General features: G+C 43.8%; 2 protein-coding genes across 7 annotated transcripts in view; both read left to right on the top strand.

Moving 5' to 3' along the window:
* The window catches only part of bptf (bromodomain PHD finger transcription factor), a 28,915-nt gene extending 16,106 nt beyond the window's left edge, over window positions 1-12,809 (top strand). For 3 of the 6 annotated variants that reach the window (XM_042220254.1, XM_005926660.3, XM_005926663.3), the window contains 13 exons: window positions 287-426; window positions 519-627; window positions 711-946; window positions 1,045-2,209; window positions 2,316-3,814; window positions 3,967-4,049; window positions 4,134-4,359; window positions 4,468-4,997; window positions 5,095-5,271; window positions 5,431-5,623; window positions 7,484-7,568; window positions 7,836-8,022; window positions 10,130-12,809. In XM_042220254.1, coding sequence (XP_042076188.1) covers window positions 287-426; window positions 519-627; window positions 711-946; window positions 1,045-2,209; window positions 2,316-3,814; window positions 3,967-4,049; window positions 4,134-4,359; window positions 4,468-4,997; window positions 5,095-5,271; window positions 5,431-5,623; window positions 7,484-7,568; window positions 7,836-8,022; window positions 10,130-10,169 — 4,670 coding nt within the window. In that variant the 3' untranslated portion in view covers window positions 10,170-12,809. Of the gene's footprint in view, window positions 1-286; window positions 427-518; window positions 628-710; window positions 947-1,044; window positions 2,210-2,315; window positions 3,815-3,966; window positions 4,050-4,133; window positions 4,360-4,467; window positions 4,998-5,094; window positions 5,272-5,430; window positions 5,624-7,483; window positions 7,569-7,835; window positions 8,023-9,081 lie in introns of all 6 variants that reach the window. The other 3 variants (XM_042220252.1, XM_005926664.3, XM_042220253.1) reach the window with 2 other exon arrangements.
* kpna2 (karyopherin alpha 2 (RAG cohort 1, importin alpha 1)) lies at window positions 12,714-16,155 on the top strand. Its single transcript, XM_005926659.3, has 11 exons — window positions 12,714-12,808; window positions 13,034-13,157; window positions 13,251-13,391; window positions 13,830-13,918; window positions 14,027-14,295; window positions 14,431-14,525; window positions 14,688-14,951; window positions 15,059-15,292; window positions 15,389-15,571; window positions 15,662-15,811; window positions 15,903-16,155. The coding sequence occupies exons 2-11, from the start codon at window positions 13,101-13,103 to the stop codon at window positions 15,990-15,992; spliced, it is 1,572 nt and encodes a 523-aa protein (XP_005926721.1). The 5' UTR covers window positions 12,714-12,808; window positions 13,034-13,100; the 3' UTR covers window positions 15,993-16,155.
* Window positions 16,156-18,565: the final 2,410 nt, after the last annotated feature.

Raw genomic sequence — 18,565 nt, 5'->3', positions numbered from 1 at the left:
GTGTGTGTGTGTGTGTGTGTGTGTGTGTGTGTGTGTGTGTGTGTGTGTGTTTTCTTTGTATTCTGAAAAGGTTCTCTGGCTAAAAGCTGATCGCTGTTTTGTAAAACCGTTTTTTTCTGGTCTTTGGCTTGTGTGTATAAACTACTTTAATCTAGTTAACTGAGTGAGGAAGACTTTCAGACACGCATACTCAGTGCATGCTTTTCCCTTCTGTTCTTGTTTACCTGTATCTATGTTCCTAGCACATTTCTGCTTTTTCTCCTTTTAACATAAATGTTCCTGTCAGCAGGTGTAGTGCAGCAAAAAGTCCTGGGTATATTCCCCTCTGGGCCTCCTGCGAACCTTAGGACATACAGCACACTACATCCTACAACTGGCAACATCAACCTCAGAGCCACAACCTCCACCTCAACCACCCAGCAACAGGTCTTTTGTCCTTCACCCTGCATTTTTCACTTATTAACTAAAGACACTAAGCATGATTACTGATGTTTTCACCCTTGGGTTTGTTTTTCTAGGTCACCACAGCAGGAGGCCAAACACAGCCCAGTACCACAGTGAATCAGCCACTCACTCAGTCTACCTCTGTAGGCACAGCAGGGGTCAGAAGTTCAGCAGCTCAGCCAGGTTTGTGTCTGAATGCTACTTTTTATTCTCAGGTTAACATCCCCAACATTTCAATACAAATAATAAATCTTGATCCCTTCCAGGTCAGGTTCATCAGGCTGTGGCTCCGATGGGCCGTGGCCAGCCTGCAGCTGTGCCTGGTTCTACACCTGTGCAGGCAGCTTTGGGTCAGAGGGCTGCAGGTCCTGCACCATCACCGTGTGCTGCCTCCACAGCTCCTGGACAGTCTCCCGGAGCTCCTCCCCAGACACAAAGACCGCAGCAGGGTCAAGTTAAACTCACTATGGCACAGCTCATGCAGCTTACACAGAGTGCACAGGTTTCCCTTACTCTTTCTCTCTAAAAGTAATTTATAATATCTTAATCTTATAAATATTACTTAAAAAAAAAAAAATCCTTTTGTGTGCAACTCCACAGGGAGGAAACCCAGGTCTGACAGTGGTGATCCAGGGTCAAGGCCAGACCCAGGGACAGCTGCAGATCATCCCGCAGGGTGTAACAGTCATCCCCGGCCCCGGTCAACAACTAATGCAGGCAGCTATGCCCAATGGCCAGGTCCAGCGCTTCCTCTTCACTCCAATTCCACCATCATCTTCAGCTCCAACTTCAGCACCTGCTCCTGCTACCCCTGCCAAACCCACTGCAGTCCAGACCCCCCAAACCCAAATGTCAACTCCTCTTCAACCCAGAGTTTCTGCACAAGTCCAGACGACTCCCTCATCTGTAGCCCAAACCCAAATGACGGCCCCTTTGCCTGCCCCAACGCATGTTGCAGGCCCGACACAGATGCCGAGTTTAGCCCCCACTCCAGCTCCAGTCCCCGTGCAAACCCAAGTTGCAGCCCCCGTGCCCGCTTCCCCACAGGCTGTCGTCCAGACTGCATCTCAAATGCACCTTTCAGCCGCTACCCCGTCACCCGTCCCTGCACTCTCGCAAATATCCACTCCCATGACTGCTTTGCCACAAGTTGCAACCCACTCCTCCACACAGATGTTGCCCTCCACACCAGCCTCAGCTGTTGCACAGCCCCAGCTGGCATCATCGGTTCCAGCCCTCCCAGCACCAAATGCAGGCCCGCCTATGACTCAGAAACAGGTTTTGACCTCAGCATCATCACAAGCTGACCTCCAACCTGTGGTCCAAACCCTCGTCTCCAGCCTCGCACCCAGTTCTCTACCTACACAAACCCAAACTGCAGGCTCACCACCAGGACAAGCTGTCCCCAGATCCCAAGTCCCGGCACACGCCTTCAGTTCTGCTCCAGGGTTATCCTCCACCCCAGTTCAGGTGCATGCTGCTGATCCCCTGCTCCCCCAGGTTGCTGGTGTAGCAGCAGCTGGTCCTAACTCTGTTCCAGTGCCCATTTCTGCCTCTCTTCCTTCACCTGTCCAAGCTCCCACTCCGGCCCTTGCACCCGTCTCTGCTCCCGTCATAGCCGTCATGTCCACGCAGATCGCTGTCCCGTCCCCAGCCAAAGCTCTTACTCAAATCCAAGCCACAGGTCCTGTCCCCCTCCATGCTGCTGTGGCAAACGCTGTTGTCACACCAGTTACTGCCACCTCAACAACACCTTCAGTGCCAGGTAAAGTGCCCACCATCATCAGCACTGTCCTGTTGTAGTGGACCTTAGACTGGTTTTGCTTTAGTTAACTTTAAAATTTTCTGTTTGCTTCTCTGTCTCGTTGTAGCTTTGACAGAGCAGAGGGCAGCTCAGCCTTCAGGATGGACTCCCACCTCGCCTCAAGCGCAGACTCCAGTTCAGCCAGCTCTACAGGCAGCAGATGCTGTTCAGCCACCCGCTCTGGCTGCTGTACCCGCCTCCGCCCCTGCTCCAATCGCCACTCACTCCCCCGTTACTCCGCTGCCTCAGGCATCTCTGACTCCTCAGTCTCAAGCACAAGTCCAGCACCCGGTCGTCGTGTCCGTGCAGCAGGTGGCACAAATACCGGTCTCAGCAGTGCAGGTTCATATGACGGGATTGCCGGTTTCCTCTGTCGTGACCACCATGAGACCCGCTCAGTCTCAGCTTCAGCCCCAAACCCACACTCAGCTTCAGCCCCAGTTTCAAGGCCAAATCCGTGCACAGGTTCAGGTTCAGCCTCGCGGCCAAGTCCAACAGTTGCCACACATTCAGGCTCAAGCGCACCTGCAAGCACAACCTCAAAGTCACCCCCAGGTCAGAGTTCAGTTTCAGCCACGAGCACAGATCCAACCACAAACTCAGCAGCCACCCCAAGGGCAAGTACCCCCTCATGCTCAGATTCAACCTCAGGTGCAGTTTCAATCCCAAACAAAAACCTTGCCTCATGTTCAGGCTTCAACCCAGGCCCAGATCCAACCGAGGGTCCAACCTCAGTACCACCACCAGGTACAAGCTTCATTCCAAACGCAGCCGCAAACCCAACCTCAGGCTCAGCAACAGCCTCAGGTCCAACCGCAACCCCAGGTTCAGCCCCAGCCTCAGGTTCAGTCTCAGGCCCAAAGTCAGCTTCAACAGCAGCCTCAGATCCAAACCCAACTCCACCCGCAGGTTCAGGTTCAGTTCCAGCAACAAAGCCAGATTCAAACTCAGGCCTCTCAGCCGCCCCAGGTCCATATTCAGTCACAAGTTCAAACTCAAGTCCAAACCCAACCCCAGTTTCAAATCCAGTCATCGCAACCAACTCAAGTCCCACAACAGCTTCAGGTCCAAGCCCAACCTCAAGTCCAAGCAAAGCTCCAAGTCCAGTTCCAACCTCAGAACCAAACTCAAGTTCAAACACAGCCTCAGATTCAGGTCCAGTCTCCAATCAGGCATCAGCTCATCACAGTTCCAGGTCTCCAGCAGCCCGTGCAGCTGCTGTCAGCTCTGCCGCCCCACGTTGCAGCCCAGATCCAAGCCCAGATCCAGGCGCAAGCGCAGCAGCAGGGTGGCACGGTTCCTCAGCAGATCAAACTGCAGCTTCCGATCCAGATCCAGCAAACCGGGGGACAGATTCAAGCCCACCAGATCCAGAATATGGTAACCATACAGGCACCGGCAAGTGTTCAGGAGCAGCTTCAAAGGATGCAACAACAACAGCAGCAGCAAGTTCAACAACAGCAGCTACAGCAAACACCAAAGAAGAAGAAACACCAGGAGGCTAAAAGGGAACAGAAGGAGCAGAACGCACAGGCGATCAGCCCTGGAGACGGCATCCAGAAGCAGGTATGAGTCAAAAGAAGAACAAAAATTAGGGATTTCTCACAAAATTTATGTCTGTGTGCAAATGTTAGTTATATAAAGACCTGTTTTAGACCTGACACTGTATTACAATCGAACATATATTAAAATAACTTCTTTGTTTTTTTTAATGTCAGGCGGTAGTGAAGCAGAATGCTACAGCAGAACAGCTGAAACAGAGGAAGACCCTGGCTGCAGCTGAGCGAGAGGAGAACCAAAGGTTCAGGAGCTCGAGTCGGTTAAAACTGTTTAAAACCGATGACGTGGATGAACCAGCGACTAACGCGCTCTTTTCTCTCTTCAGGATGATCGTCTGCAACCAGGTGATGAAATTCCTCCTCGACAAGATTGAGAAGGACGAGAAGCAGGCAGCTAAGAAAAGAAAGAAGGAAGAGGTGGTGGAGCAGAAACGCTCCAAGCAGAATGCCACCAAGCTCACCGCGCTCCTGTACAAGCACAAAGAACATCTCAAGGCTGAAATCCTCAAAAAGAGGGCCCTGTTGGACAAAGAGCTGCAGCTGCAAGTGCAGGTGAGCACATGTCCAGCCTTCTCAAACATATTTTTTTTGTCTATAGACAGAGAGAGTGGGAATATTCTTGTTTACTTTTATTCCTTACATGTGCTGTCTCCCTCTCAGGAGGAGCTGAGGCGGGACATAGCCAGGCTGCAGAGAGAGAAAGAGAAAGCTCGAGCTGCTATTGCCCAGGCTGCTGCAGCAACAGTCAAGGCTGCCTCTTCCCAGTCTTCCCACTCCTCCCAACTCTCTCACTCCACACATTCCTCTCACAGCACGCGCACAGTGACCTCACCTTCATCGTCCCACAAGCGGAAGAGAGAAGATGAGAGAGACAAAGACAGAAACAGGGAAAGGGAGAGGCATCACGACAAGAGTAAGAAACGGGACAGGGACAAGGACAAAGACAAGGAGAGAGAGCGACACAAAGACAGAGATAAAGAAAGAGATCGGGAGAAGGAGAGAGACCGAGAACGGGACAGACATCGGGATAGGGACCGGGACAAGGACAGAGATGGGGACAAAGACAAGGACAGAGATTCCAACTCTTCAAAACACAAGAAGAAGAAGAAGAAGCTGTCTTCTACCTCAAAGGATCACAAGAAGGACACCAAATTGTACTGTATCTGTAAAACGCCCTATGACGAGTCAAAGTAAGCTGTCTTGAGGGGAGGGGGGGGACTTGTAATAAGTCATTGTAATTTGACTGTGAGGCACTCTGCTGTCATTAAATCACCTGATTTCTCTCAGGTTTTATATCGGGTGTGACCTGTGCTCCAACTGGTTTCACGGCGCCTGCGTTGGCATCACGGAGAAGGAGGCTAAGAAGTTAGAGGACTTTGTGTGTAACGACTGTAAACGCGGGCAGGAGGGAGGAAGTAATGAGGAGCTGTACTGCATTTGCCGGACACCATACGATGAATCGCAGTAAGTCACCATATGGATGGCTTTACGTTAGCATTGTCTGCTCTAATTATAGCACCGCTTTTGTTTTTCAGTCTGTGTCAGATGTTTCCTTTGTTTGCATATTTGTGTGGAGTCTTCCTTCAGTGTGCTAACCGGGATGTGTGCGTCGCTCACCCACAGGTTTTACATAGGCTGTGATCGCTGCCAGAACTGGTACCACGGCCGCTGTGTGGGGATCCTGCAGAGCGAAGCCAATCACATCGACGTGTACGTGTGCCCGCAGTGCCAGTCGACAGAAGACGCCATGACGGTCCTCACGCCGCTTACTGACAAAGACTACGAGGGGTTGAAAAGAATATTACGCTCGTTACAGGTATGAAGGTTTTGGAATTCAAGACTGTGTCATTTTTTTATATTAACAGTAACAAGGTGGTTTCCAATGTGTGGGCTGAGGTCAGTGAGAGGTACTTTCAGCTGCTTCCTTATTTCCCACACAAGGTTTTTATTTACGGGGTCAGCACTAGGAATACACAGTGTTGGGCAAGTTACTTTGAAAAAGTAATTAATAGTTTATAGTTACTAGTTACTTCTTCAAAAAAGTAACTGAGTTAGTAACTGAGTTACAGTATTCTAAAAGTAATTGATTACTTGAAAAGTAACTATTGCGTTACTTTTTTTTTTTAAAAGCGTTTAACCCTCTGGGGTCCAGGGTATAATTGGCCATTTTTAACTACTTTTGATTTTCCCTCCACATTTCACCTTTAAAAACTATTTACTTTGCCTTGTTTGGTATCATCCTTTTCAGCACAACCTCACGTGTCTGAATTTACAGTTATGTTTTCATTTTGACATGCTGTATTAACACAATTGAAATCAGACAAACATAAAAATCAGAGTAGAAAAAGTATTTTTTTACTGTAACAACCACAAACGTGTTTAACGAATCATTTTTCATAACTTTAAATGCAAATATACATTTTCAATTTTAAAATCCTATGCACAAGTTTTGCAAACAAAGTTATTTGCAGCCATTTACCTTGATTTTTTAAATAACCATTTCAAACTATTTACAGAACAATCAGCTGTTCTGCATTCAATAAGATGCCACACAAATTATTTGTGCCACTCCAAAACAATAATTTCTGTCCACTATAAAGGAGAACATCACAGCCTGATACCTGACAGCAGGTGTATCACTCCTGTTTCTACCTGGAGACAGCAGTCGCCTCATTGTTCTGACACACAACACAAAACTATCCACAACACTACACACTAACTACACAAGACAGCACATTAACTACACACTCCAAACACGCTAAACGTCACAAATCTCTCACATCTCAAAACTCGCTCTCCCTCTTTTTCTGCTCTCTCTCTCTCTCTCTCTAAAACTTCCCCTGTTTTTTTTTTTGCTCATAAGCAGCATATATTGTTTATCATGACTCTGGTTTTACGTGGCCTATCAACACAATTTATAAACTGGTATATATCACCTTGTTGCTTTGTCATCTTGAAGTGGTCATGTGATTGGCTTACCCCGACTACTTTATTCTTCCTCAGTCAAACAGCAGCGCTCATGCGATTGTTTTGCCCCCTTAGCTCCAGGTGTTGTGCTAGACAGTGATCGTGATTACCGTCCGCGGGAGCGCGCAGCTGCTTAAAGCTGTAGCGTCCAGATTACTCACAGCTACTTCCGTGCAACTTATATAAGATGCGGTAAGCTGAACACAGCTTCAACCATTGACTGTAGAAAACAACTTTTGTACAGTGAATGGCTTCAACCGTCTGTTTGTTGAAAAATAGTAACGGACCGCGTTTTCTTGTTAGCAACTGTAATGGCGTTATAGGAATAGTAATTAGTTAGATTACTCGTTACTGAAAAAAGTAACGCCGCTACTTGTAACGCGGGGATGGGGATGTTTTGAGTCAATCTCTATTTAGGTCTTTTATATGTCAGAAAATGCAGATGGCTCCAAAACTGGGTGAAACTGTAAAATCTATAAACTGTAGAAAAAGTGAGTGAAAACTATGGATTTTGAGATTAAAACATGGCAACAAGACCCAATAAAAGACTTGCTTTGTCTTTACATTTAAGTGCTTTGATGCTATTTATGTGTGTGTTTGTTTGTGTAGTCAAGGGATGTTGACAGTGAAGTTTTATTTTATGCCTAAAGTAGTTGCAGTAACAAAACCGGCATCATTTCCTGAATTATTTTTTTTTTCTCTTCCCCAGTCTCATAAAATGGCATGGCCTTTCCTGGAGCCGGTGGATCCACATGACGCGCCTGATTATTATCGTGTGATCAAGGAGCCAATGGGTAAGACTGTGTGGCAAAAGGTCATTAAAAAAAAAAAAAAAGACAATGCTTTTTAAAGTATTTACTCACGTGTGAATTCACCACGTACGGGAGAATTTTGTTTTAACTTATTATAATTATTTAGTTTCTCCTCCAGTTACAGCATTTATTTGCTGTTTTTGCCTCTCTTTGTCAAGTTTGCATGGACTAATTATGTGATAAAAAATTGTGTAAATGTATGTATTTTTTGTGATGTGAGCAATGTGTCGTGCTTTTCCTTCCTCGCAGACTTTTCCACAATGGAAACCCGTTTGCAAAAGCGACATTATCACAAGCTCACGGAGTTTGTGGCAGACGTGACCAAAATCTTCGACAACTGCCGCTACTACAACCCCAACGACACGCCCTTCTATCAGTGCGCCGAGACGCTCGAAGCCTTCTTTGTACAGAAGCTAAAAGGTTTCAAAGCGAGCAGGTGAGTTTAAGCGCTGCTGGTGCCGCAGACTCGGCCTACAAGTTTCTCTCTTCCGTGCTCGTCTGTTTGCTGTAAACACTCGACTGGCCTGACTGGCTTTTTCAGTAATTCTGCCATTTCATTTGTTTCTTCCTTAAAGGGGACCTATGATGGTTTTCCATATTTTCGATACTGTTATGTAATGGTTTATGCTTAGAGCCTATATAGGATCGTTAAGACTGGTACCGATATTTAGTGATTTTAAAGAAATCTGATATTCTGGCCAATATTTAGCATGAAACAAACAGATTTCCTGACATTCGTTCTTGCTAAGGTTGGATCAGTTGGTTGTTTGTCATGTTTCTAATCTGTATTGCCAACAGGGCAGTGCCCTCTGGTGGACAAACCACGCAACATTAACACTCATAACATGGTTGCCAGGTTTTTAGGGATTTTTTCTCCCTCAGCTTTTTTATTTTACTATTTTTATGTTTTGTTTTTTGACATTTCTCAGCTGTTATAAATGCCAATACCAGTATATCAACTGTGGTGTATTTATGCTCATATTAAACACGGGTAAGGTTTCAAATAATGAGCAGGTATTCATCTGCCTGATGTCAGTGAGAGTCCTCTTTACAGGCATATAAGTCCCACCCACTGCTGTTACAAAGGGCAGCCAATCAGCAGAGTTTTGGCTTAAAGGGACAGAGCAGGGCTGAAATAAGAATTAAGGATTACTTTGAAGTTTCAAAGCTACTATAGTGGACTTTTAATAGGTCCCCTTTAATGTGTGCATTTATGGCTTTCCATTCACGGTTTCTTTTCTTCTTCTTTTGTTTTATAGCACTAGCATGTGTGTAGTGATGATGTTTTACTTGTGCTTTGCTTGTACGTTGTAGTTGCTTGGCAGTACTAAAAACCCAAGAGAGCTGACAGACTTTAGGCCATTACATCCAGTGTCTTGGCAAACCCGAGTGCCATGTTTACATCTTGTATTGTGTATCATCTTGCATTTGTGTCTGTTCACTTTTGCTGCATGCCTTTTTGATTTATGCCATCCCATTTTCTTCTTTCTTACAGATTGTCAGATTCTTAAGTGGGCCAGTCTAGCTGGAGTCTGGACTGGATGCTGGGGTCTCTAGTAATATTGATATGAAAGCAAAACAAAAAGAATAAAAAGGCACAAGAACACAAACAAAACACCAGAAGTTTTCAGGAACCCGTTGTGATCACGGTTTTCAGTGACAACACAATGGCAGCCATGTTGACAGGTGTCAGTGATGTAATTGAGGGGCATGCTGTCTTCACATCGTAAACATAGACTGTATAGAAAAAATGAAAGTAGCCCCATTTTCAACTTTTTATCTGCTTTCTTTCTTATAGCTACAGAAAACAAGCCACTGACTTTCACTCTCAGTCAACAGTCTCAGGTTTTATTGAATGCAACATTGTTGCTGTCAAAACTGATAATGGTGAGCCACGGTGGCTACTTCCATCTTTTATATACAGTCTGTGATCCCGAATCAGGAGTCGTGGCCTTTTTGAACAATCAGTCACACTAACGAGGGTTATGTTCAGTAGAAATTGCGTTTTAGTTTCTCATTCTTGTATTTATTTCAGTTCTACACCCGAGTTAATTTGGGAATTTTGACTCAACGATATAAAGCTGCATATTTTAATATAGAGAGATATTTATAAGACGTTTTGTATACTGCCTCCCTCCTCGAGTTTGATTTTTTTTGTTGTTGTTGTCCTGGCTGTTAAGGTGGTTGTCTTGAATGTATATACCCTTCTTTTATTTTATTTTTTCTCTAAATCATGTACAGCGTTTGTAAGATATGCCTGTATTTGACTGTTTTAAATAATAATGAAATAATTTTTAGATAGTATTATTTTATGAGACTAAAATGTACTAGACGGAGTAAGGAGTTAGAGCAAAGTAACCTCAGTTTGTAGTTGTGGAAGATTTCTTCACTAATAAAAAGCATTCCCAGTTAATTACACCAACATGGCTGTAGGATCCCATGCAGACCCCTTTGCATCCTCTTGTCTCTTGTCTGATCACTGTTATAGCAATAAACAACCTTGCGAAGGGCTCTCAACTTTCCCCTCTCTTCACGTTCTGTAGGTCTCATAACAACAAGCTTCAGTCTTCTGCAGCCTCTTAGGATACATCGCACATTGCGCGAAACAAAAATGCACTTGCCAAGAATATGGCTTTCCTGAACTGTAACTCTGTGATGGACTCTGCCTCACCCTGTGTTTGGGGTTTGCTCCTCTTCGCCGCTGCAGCGGGAGGTGGTGGTAGTGGTGGTGGGGGGAAGCTGGACAACCAGCTTGCTGCTTTCACAGGATCTCTTTTCCAGGCAGAGCCGCCCTCTGCTCATTTCAGCTGTAAGGGACCTGTTTTTATGGACCTGCTTTCATCAGAGGAGTGAAAACAACTGAGGCATTTCAGAAGAAAGTTTACCTCGGAGAAAAGACTCTTACGAGCTCTCATATTTCCATGTACTTTTTTTTTTTTTGATCTGAGTCTTTTTATCTTTTTTTTTTTTTCTTACTTGGTTTAAAAAGAAGAAGAAAAAATCCCTCAGACCATTCCTGTGGTCATCATGTCCAATGTAATAGAAACTGAATACTGTCAAACAATGGCTAGGTTCTACTCAGCATAATGAGTAGAGTTTTGTGTCTAAATTCATATATCACAGTGGAGCAATGTTTTTTCTCCCATTTCCACTCATTGTTTAGTCTGATGTGGCATGAAAGATCGTTTAAGTACTAATTATCTGGACATCGATAGTCTGCTTGGTTAAACTTCTATAACCTACTGAAAGTAATAAGCTATTGTAAATGAGTTGCTTTGCAGTAGTGACTGAGAAGGATGATGTATTTGAAGGTTCCTGCCCTGTTTGTTTAACAAAACAAAAAAACACAAAAAAAATCATCAGATTTTGACTTGATTTTCTTTTCCTTTTTTTTGTATTACAACTGAAGAAATATTGATGTATATGGAACTTAATAAAATGGAAAACACAGATTTCCTTCCTCTGATTTTGACACAAAAGAGATTTTTTTTTAGTGTCTCTTAACTTGCAGACATAAATCATAATGTAAAAACTGACAGAAACTCAGGTTATGCTGTACATAACCTGAGTTTCTATATCAACTGAGTGATCAGCTGACAGAAAATTGGTTAATCTTTTTATAATTGTTTCCTTTTTATTTCATATGAAAATCCCAATAAATATAACCTCATGCTCGCTGATCCTGTACAGAAAAGTAACCGTTACAGTTCAAAACAATATCCAGTTGTGGTCAGGAATATATATTCACTTATCGGCACGGATCTCATGGGCTTGTAATGATGTCCTCAAACTTTTCTTTATCAAGGGTGGAGTGATTGTACAGCGTCTCTTTAATGACTTTAAAAATTGATTTTGGATTTTACTAATCCATACAAGGTCAAAAGTAAACACACATTCCCGCTATTATTTGGTTAGCAAGTTCCACTCCAGCCTGACCCTTTTGTTATCCATAAAGAAGTCCTTGGCATAGTTTTGGATATTTGACCACTCTTCTTGGCAGATGTTTATTTAAATTGGCTGATTTCCTGACTCCAGCTTTTAAGCCGGTTATTTATTTGAGCCGAAGTTGAAGAATCTGAAGGTCGTCCCCCAGAGCACGATGCTACCACCACCGTGCCTGGCAGCTGGTACAGTGTTCTTGGGTTTGAAAGCCTCACCTTTACCCCTCCAAACATCTCTTGTCACTGTGGTCAAAAACCTTAATCGCAAACAAGCAATTTTTAGCTGCGTTTGAATGTTTCCGTTTCGGAGCAGGGGCTTCTCTCTTGGTCGGCAGCCTCTCAGTCCACGGCGATATAAAACCTGTACTTATGTGCAACTGTTTAAACCCATGATCATGGATCATGCAGTTGTTAAAGAATGCCACAAATTTGTTTAAATGTAAAATTATTCAGAGTTCTTCTGACTTTTATGAATCCAGCGTATATATCCTGTCAAATTATTCCTTTTCATGCTCGCAAAGAGAAACTACCGGTTCTAGTCGATCGTCATCACTAATGAAGCAGGCCAAATTAAAGGACGCTGTCGAACATTCAGCGCTACTTTTTAAAAGGTTTAAGAGAGTGCATGTATTCTTTTGAGCCTGTATTGATTACATGTCCAACATAAATCCAAACTTGTTCACCCAGTTCTTCTTTTTTAAAGTCATTAAAGATGTATGCTATACAATCATTGTATCCTGGAAAAAGAACATTTCAAAGAAACTATTAAAAGCCCAAATTTACCGTGACATTCACGGCCATGATGTGTACATCCTCAGACCACACCTGTATTGTTAAACAATGGTTCATAATGTAACTTCCAGATTTATTGTTAATATATTTTATTACACGTACTTTTTAAATGTATTCTATTAAAGGTTAGTTAAGACATGGGAAGGTAGTTATTTTGTGGGGGTTGTTTCCCTGCAAGAGCAGCGTGATACTTGAACAAATATGCACAGATCTGGGAGCAGTGCTACCGTTCCAATATTCAACTCGAAATGTACAAAGTTGGCACAAAACCGACCCGCAGTCAGATCTGACGTAGTAGCACCTAATACCGAGTTCTCGCGATATTTAAGTGACGACATTTCCTGTGTTCACCGTGATTTTTTTAAACGGCCCAATAAGAAGAGGCGGCAGGATGCTTCAGCTTGAACAGTCCAATCAGAAGGCTCTAAAGCAGGAATTTAAAGGTCTGTGCGGCGTTTTCGGTATGCCATAACTTCTGCTCGAGCACAGGTAAGCATGTGTTAACTCCTTACTGAGACTTTTAAAAGTCTTTTACGATTAAGTTTTGAAAAAGAAGTTGTTGTCTTTCTGCGTGTGGTTATTGCATCAACTGTATTTTCTACGTAAAACGCTTGCGCGATAGCTTAAGTCAAACAAGCAGTACCGCCATATGTCTTAATGCGCGATCACGAGGCGCTTCCGTGTGCTTAAGGACTTCTTCTAAATGTCTTTCAGGAATAAACACGACTAGAGGCTATTTTTATTTTTGCCCACCGCTGTTGACATTTCCTGTTACTTAAAAATGGCTGAGAACTCCCCCCGTCTGAACCAGTTCAAGAACAAAGGCAAAGATGTCAATGTGAGTTTCATCTGCACTATTCACAACTGCTCGCTGAACGGCAAGCTTGTGAGACTTGATTATTTTATTTATTTGTATGTGACATAAATGCAGGAGCTTCGACGCAGGAGGGTGGAGGTGAACGTGGAGCTGCGCAAGGCCAAGAAAGATGACCAGATATTCAAGAGGAGAAATGTGTCTGCGATGCCTGAGGAGGCCACTTCTCCTTTACAGGAAAGAAGCCAGAACTGTCAGGTGAGCACTTGAAAGCATCATTTGCTGTTTTGCTTCAATCTGGCATTGAGTAAACAGAAAAAACGGATCTAGTCCCAACAGCTTGGTGCTAGTGCTGTGCAGTACTGCCAATTTTGATCTGATACTAGGCCTCTATTGCCAATATCAATAATCATTTCTTTTCAATGTCCACAAAACTAGAAATTGAGTGGGTTACATACTATCCTTTAAACTCGGTATCAATCTTATCGTGCTAGTCAATCAGTCAATACCAATACTGCTGTTGGGATCAGTACCATTGGGATTGATCTGCCCATCTCTGTTAGGTTTTTTTGTATGGGTTGGAGTTCGTTCAGTGTGATATTCATTGTTAACCCACTGACATGTCAAAATATAGCAACACAAAATCCAGTTTTAAATTTGCATGTCCAATAAACTGCTTTCTGTTGTCCTGTGCAGGGGCTCAGGCAGTGGACGGTCGAGGAGATTGTCGCAGGAGTGAACAGTGGGAATTCTGAGTCCCAGCTCCAGGCTACACAGGCTGCACGGTAATGACTGTGCATTAAAGAAATCATCCTTTTTCTTTTTTTTTTTTCCATAAATAAAGGCTACATAACTACTGGCACAGTAACTCTTATGTACCGTTTTGAATACAGGAAGTTGCTGTCTCGTGACAAACATCCTCCCATTGACCAGCTGATCAGCGCTGGTCTCATCCCCAAGTTTGTCTCCTTCCTGGGATATGTGGACTGTCCTCCGATCCAGTTCGAAGCATCCTGGGCTCTGACTAACATCGCCTCCGGGACGTCCGAGCAGACGGCCGCTGTCGTGTCAGGCGGGGCCATTCCTGCCTTTATTAGCCTGGTCACATCCCCCCACCAGCACATCAGCGAGCAGGCGATCTGGGCCCTTGGAAATATTGCTGGTAATTAATATGAAAATATTCATATTTGTTTGTTTTGGTTTTTGTTTTTTTTGTTTTTTTTAGTGGTGATAAAGTGAGGTTTGTTCATTTTTTTTAATTTATTTTTTTTTAAATATATTTTCCCCTCCTTTTTAGGTGATGGATCAGCTCTTAGAGACAAGGTCATCAAGCATGGCGCTGTGGCCCCTCTGCTCAGTCTGCTGGCTGTCCCTGACCTCAGTGCATTTAGTGTGAGTGTGGATTCTGTTTCTCTCCCTGTTTATATCTGGAGAAAGTTTCAAAAGTTTGACATGATCAGACTCAATTGTTTATTCTCCTCCTTGGCCAGTAGGTGGTTTCCTAACTCAAATATAACTGACCTTGTGCTCTTCTCATATTTGAAATCTTTGCAGGCTGGCTACCTGAGAAATGTGACGTGGACACTGTCAAACCTGTGCCGCAATAAGAACCCCTCCCCTCCTATGACAGCCATCCAGCAGATTTTACCCGCTCTCGTCCGTCTGCTACACCACGATGACTCGGAGGTGCTGGCTGACGCGTGTTGGGCTGTTTCATACCTGACAGATGGCCCCAACGACCGCATTGAGGTGGTCATCCAAACCGGTTTGATCCCTCGTCTGGTGAAGCTGCTTGGCTTTGAAGTCTTGCCTGTGGTTGTACGTATAAAGTCTTGCTTGAGTTTCTTTTATGTCGTAACTTCTCACCCAGTCCCCCTGATGTGCAGCGACTTGTTCTCACTGCATTTCCTCTCGCCTTTCCTCAGACTCCTGCACTCCGCACCATTGGCAACATTGTGACTGGGACAGATGAGCAGACACAGGCGGTGCTGGATGCTGGAGCCTTGGCCATGTTCCCCCCACTGCTTCGCCACAAAAAGGCCAACGTTCAGAAGGAAGCTGCCTGGACTCTGTCTAACATCACAGCAGGAAAGGACTCACAAATCCAAGAGGTCATCAACGCAGGCCTCGTTCCATACATGGTTGAGCTGCTCGCACGGGTATGCTTTTTGTGTGTGTATGTAAAGGTACATATTTTATACCCTTTATTTATTTTAAATTAAATGATCTATGTGCCTTATGAACTTTGTCTGCAGGGAGACTACAAAACTCAGAAAGAGGCTGTATGGGCAGTTACAAACTTCACCAGTGGGGGCACTGTTCAGCAGGTGGTCTACCTGGTTCAAGCCAATGTGATTGAGCCACTTCTGAATCTCCTCTCCTCCAAGGACAGCAAAACTATTCTTGTCATCTTGGATGCCATTACCAACATTTTCATGGTGAGTTGATATTTATATTTTTTGCAAGATTCGATGATGGGGTTTTTTGTTCTGATGATAAATGACATCACTGGTGTGTTTTGATCTTAGGCTGGGGATAAAATCGGTGAGTCCGACAAGCTGAGTCTAATGATCGAGGAATGCGGTGGACTGGACAAGATTGAGGCGCTGCAGTCACATGAGAATGAGATGGTCTACAAAGCCTCCCTGAACTTGATTGAGAAATACTTCTCTGAGGAGGTGGGTTATAGTCCTGGAGAGTGGTTTGCAAAATGAGCATTTCTGTGCCTTTTTTAACTTTAATAAGAATAATTATTTTATTTTTTTAAAGGAGGAAGTCGTGCAGAGTGTCATCCCAGAAGCAACCAATGACGGCTATGCGTTCCAGATCAGCGAAAGCCAGAGTACTTTCAATTTCTAGATGGACTTCTATTACCTCTCCTCTCCCTACTGTACCATCATTTCTATTGTGCGTCCTTTATTCATGTCTGTGTGATGTTTTACTATTTTTGTTTGTATGTGTTGTACATACTGTTTTAACATGGCTGATGAAACAAGTCTGTAAATAAAGTTGTCAGATCGTGTGTGTGGTTTTAGTTTATTGTATCTAAACGGAGTGCTGCAAAATGGTAAATGGCCTGTATTTGTATAGGGCTTTACTAGTCCCTAGGGACCCCAAAGCGCTTTACACATCCAGTCATCCACCCATTCACACACTGCTGTAGTCTGAATGACTACAGGGAGTGCAGAATTATTAGGCAAGTTGTATTTTTGAGGAATAATTTTATTATTGAACAACCATGTTCTCAATGAACCCAAAAAACTCATTAATATCAAAGCTGAATGTTTTTGGAAGTAGTTTTTAGTTTGTTTTTAGTTTTAGCTATTTTAGGGGGATATCTGTGTGTGCAGGTGACTATTACTGTGCATAATTATTAGGCAACTTAACAAAAAACAAATATATACCCATTTCAATTATTTATTTTTACCAGTGAAACCAATATAACATCTCCACATTCACAAATATACATTTCTGACATTCAAAAACAAAATCAGCGACCAATATAGCCACCTTTCTTTGCAAGGACACTCAAAAGCCTGCCATCCATGGATTCTGTCAGTGTTTTGATCTGTTCACCATCAACATTGCGTGCAGCAGCAACCACAGCCTCCCAGACACTGTTCAGAGAGGTGTACTGTTTTCCCTCCTTGTAAATCTCACATTTGATGATGGACCACAGGTTCTCAATGGGGTTCAGATCAGGTGAACAAGGAGGCCATGTCATTAGTTTTTCTTCTTTTATACCCTTTCTTGCCAGCCACGCTGTGGAGTACTTGGACGCGTGTGATGGAGCATTGTCCTGCATGAAAATCATGTTTTTCTTGAAGGATGCAGACTTCTTCCTGTACCACTGCTTGAAGAAGGTGTCTTCCAGAAACTGGCAGTAGGACTGGGAGTTGAGCTTGACTCCATCCTCAACCCGAAAAGGCCCCACAAGCTCATCTTTGATGATACCAGCCCAAACCAGTACTCCACCTCCACCTTGCTGGCGTCTGAGTCGGACTGGAGCTCTCTGCCCTTTACCAATCCAGCCACGGGCCCATCCATCTGGCCCATCAAGACTCACTCTCATTTCATCAGTCCATAAAACCTTAGAAAAACCAGTCTTGAGATATTTCTTGGCCCAGTCTTGACGTTTCAGCTTGTGTGTCTTGTTCAGTGGTGGTCGTCTTTCAGCCTTTCTTACCTTGGCCATGTCTCTGAGTATTGCACACCTTGTGCTTTTGGGCACTCCAGTGATGTTGCAGCTCTGAAATATGGCCAAACTGGTGGCAAGTGGCATCTTGGCAGCTGCACGCTTGACTTTTCTCAGTTCATGGGCAGTTATTTTGCGCCTTGGTTTTTCCACACGCTTCTTGCGACCCTGTTGACTATTTTGAATGAAACGCTTGATTGTTCGATGATCACGCTTCAGAAGCTTTGCAATTTTGAGACTGCTGCATCCCTCTGCAAGATATCTCACTATTTTTGACTTTTCTGAGCCTGTCAAGTCCTTCTTTTGACCCATTTTGCCAAAGGAAAGGACGTTGCCTAATAATTATGCACACCTGATATAGGGTGTTGATGTCATTAGACCACACCCCTTCTCATTACAGAGATGCACATCACCTAATATGCTTAATTGGTAGTAGGCTTTCGAGCCTATACAGCTTGGAGTAAGACAACATGCATGAAGAGGATGATGTGGACAAAATACTCATGTGCCTAATAATTCTGCACTCCCTGTATAGTGTATTCAAAGTAATGGCTGTTAGTGAGTTTAAATGCTTTTTAAGAGTTTGTGTTAATAAACTTCCAAAGTCACAATGCATTAGTTATAAACAGGAGCCCTGGAAAAGCTATGTAGAGCTTACATAATACATATAGTATAATTTCCTAAAACAGATTCTTTTAAAAAAAAGTTCATTCCAAATTTCTGGACCTCTGCAGGTCATAGATTTCACAAATAAAAGCTCAGTGGATTTGATCTTTAAGTAGAAGCATGATGTGCTGACAGTATAACTTAACTGGTGGTTATTTGAATTGGCTTTGTATGGAGCACTAGAAGTGGGATGTGAAGTCTAGCACTAGGATGTTGGCAGTGGATCCTTTGGGAGCTGATGGTTGGGGAGTGGGTCCTCAGTGGATCTGGCTCCAATGTGTTCCTTGGATTCTTAATTGTATTTTGATCTTGGAAGTCTGGCAACACCTTGGCTTATTTGTCATGTTTCTCTGGCTGCTCATGTAGTCGGGGGCTGTCACTGTGAGGGAGTGTGCTCAGTCTGTAACAGTGTTTGGGCAGGTGGTCCACGTCAGGATTACTTCCACATAAAACCCAGACCCGTTAAATCCTAAATAAGTAAGTATAAAGGGCCACCTGGGAGGAAGTAAGTCAGGCATTCTGCAGGTTGATGCTTGGACTGCACAGCAGTGATTACACCTCTTTTCTTACA

This window comes from Haplochromis burtoni, unplaced genomic scaffold, assembly GCF_018398535.1.
Source record: "Haplochromis burtoni strain Fernald_Lab_line unplaced genomic scaffold, NCSU_Asbu1 Contig_45, whole genome shotgun sequence".
NCBI lineage: Eukaryota > Metazoa > Chordata > Actinopteri > Cichliformes > Cichlidae > Haplochromis > Haplochromis burtoni.
This window is presented reverse-complemented; position numbering and strand designations above follow the sequence as displayed.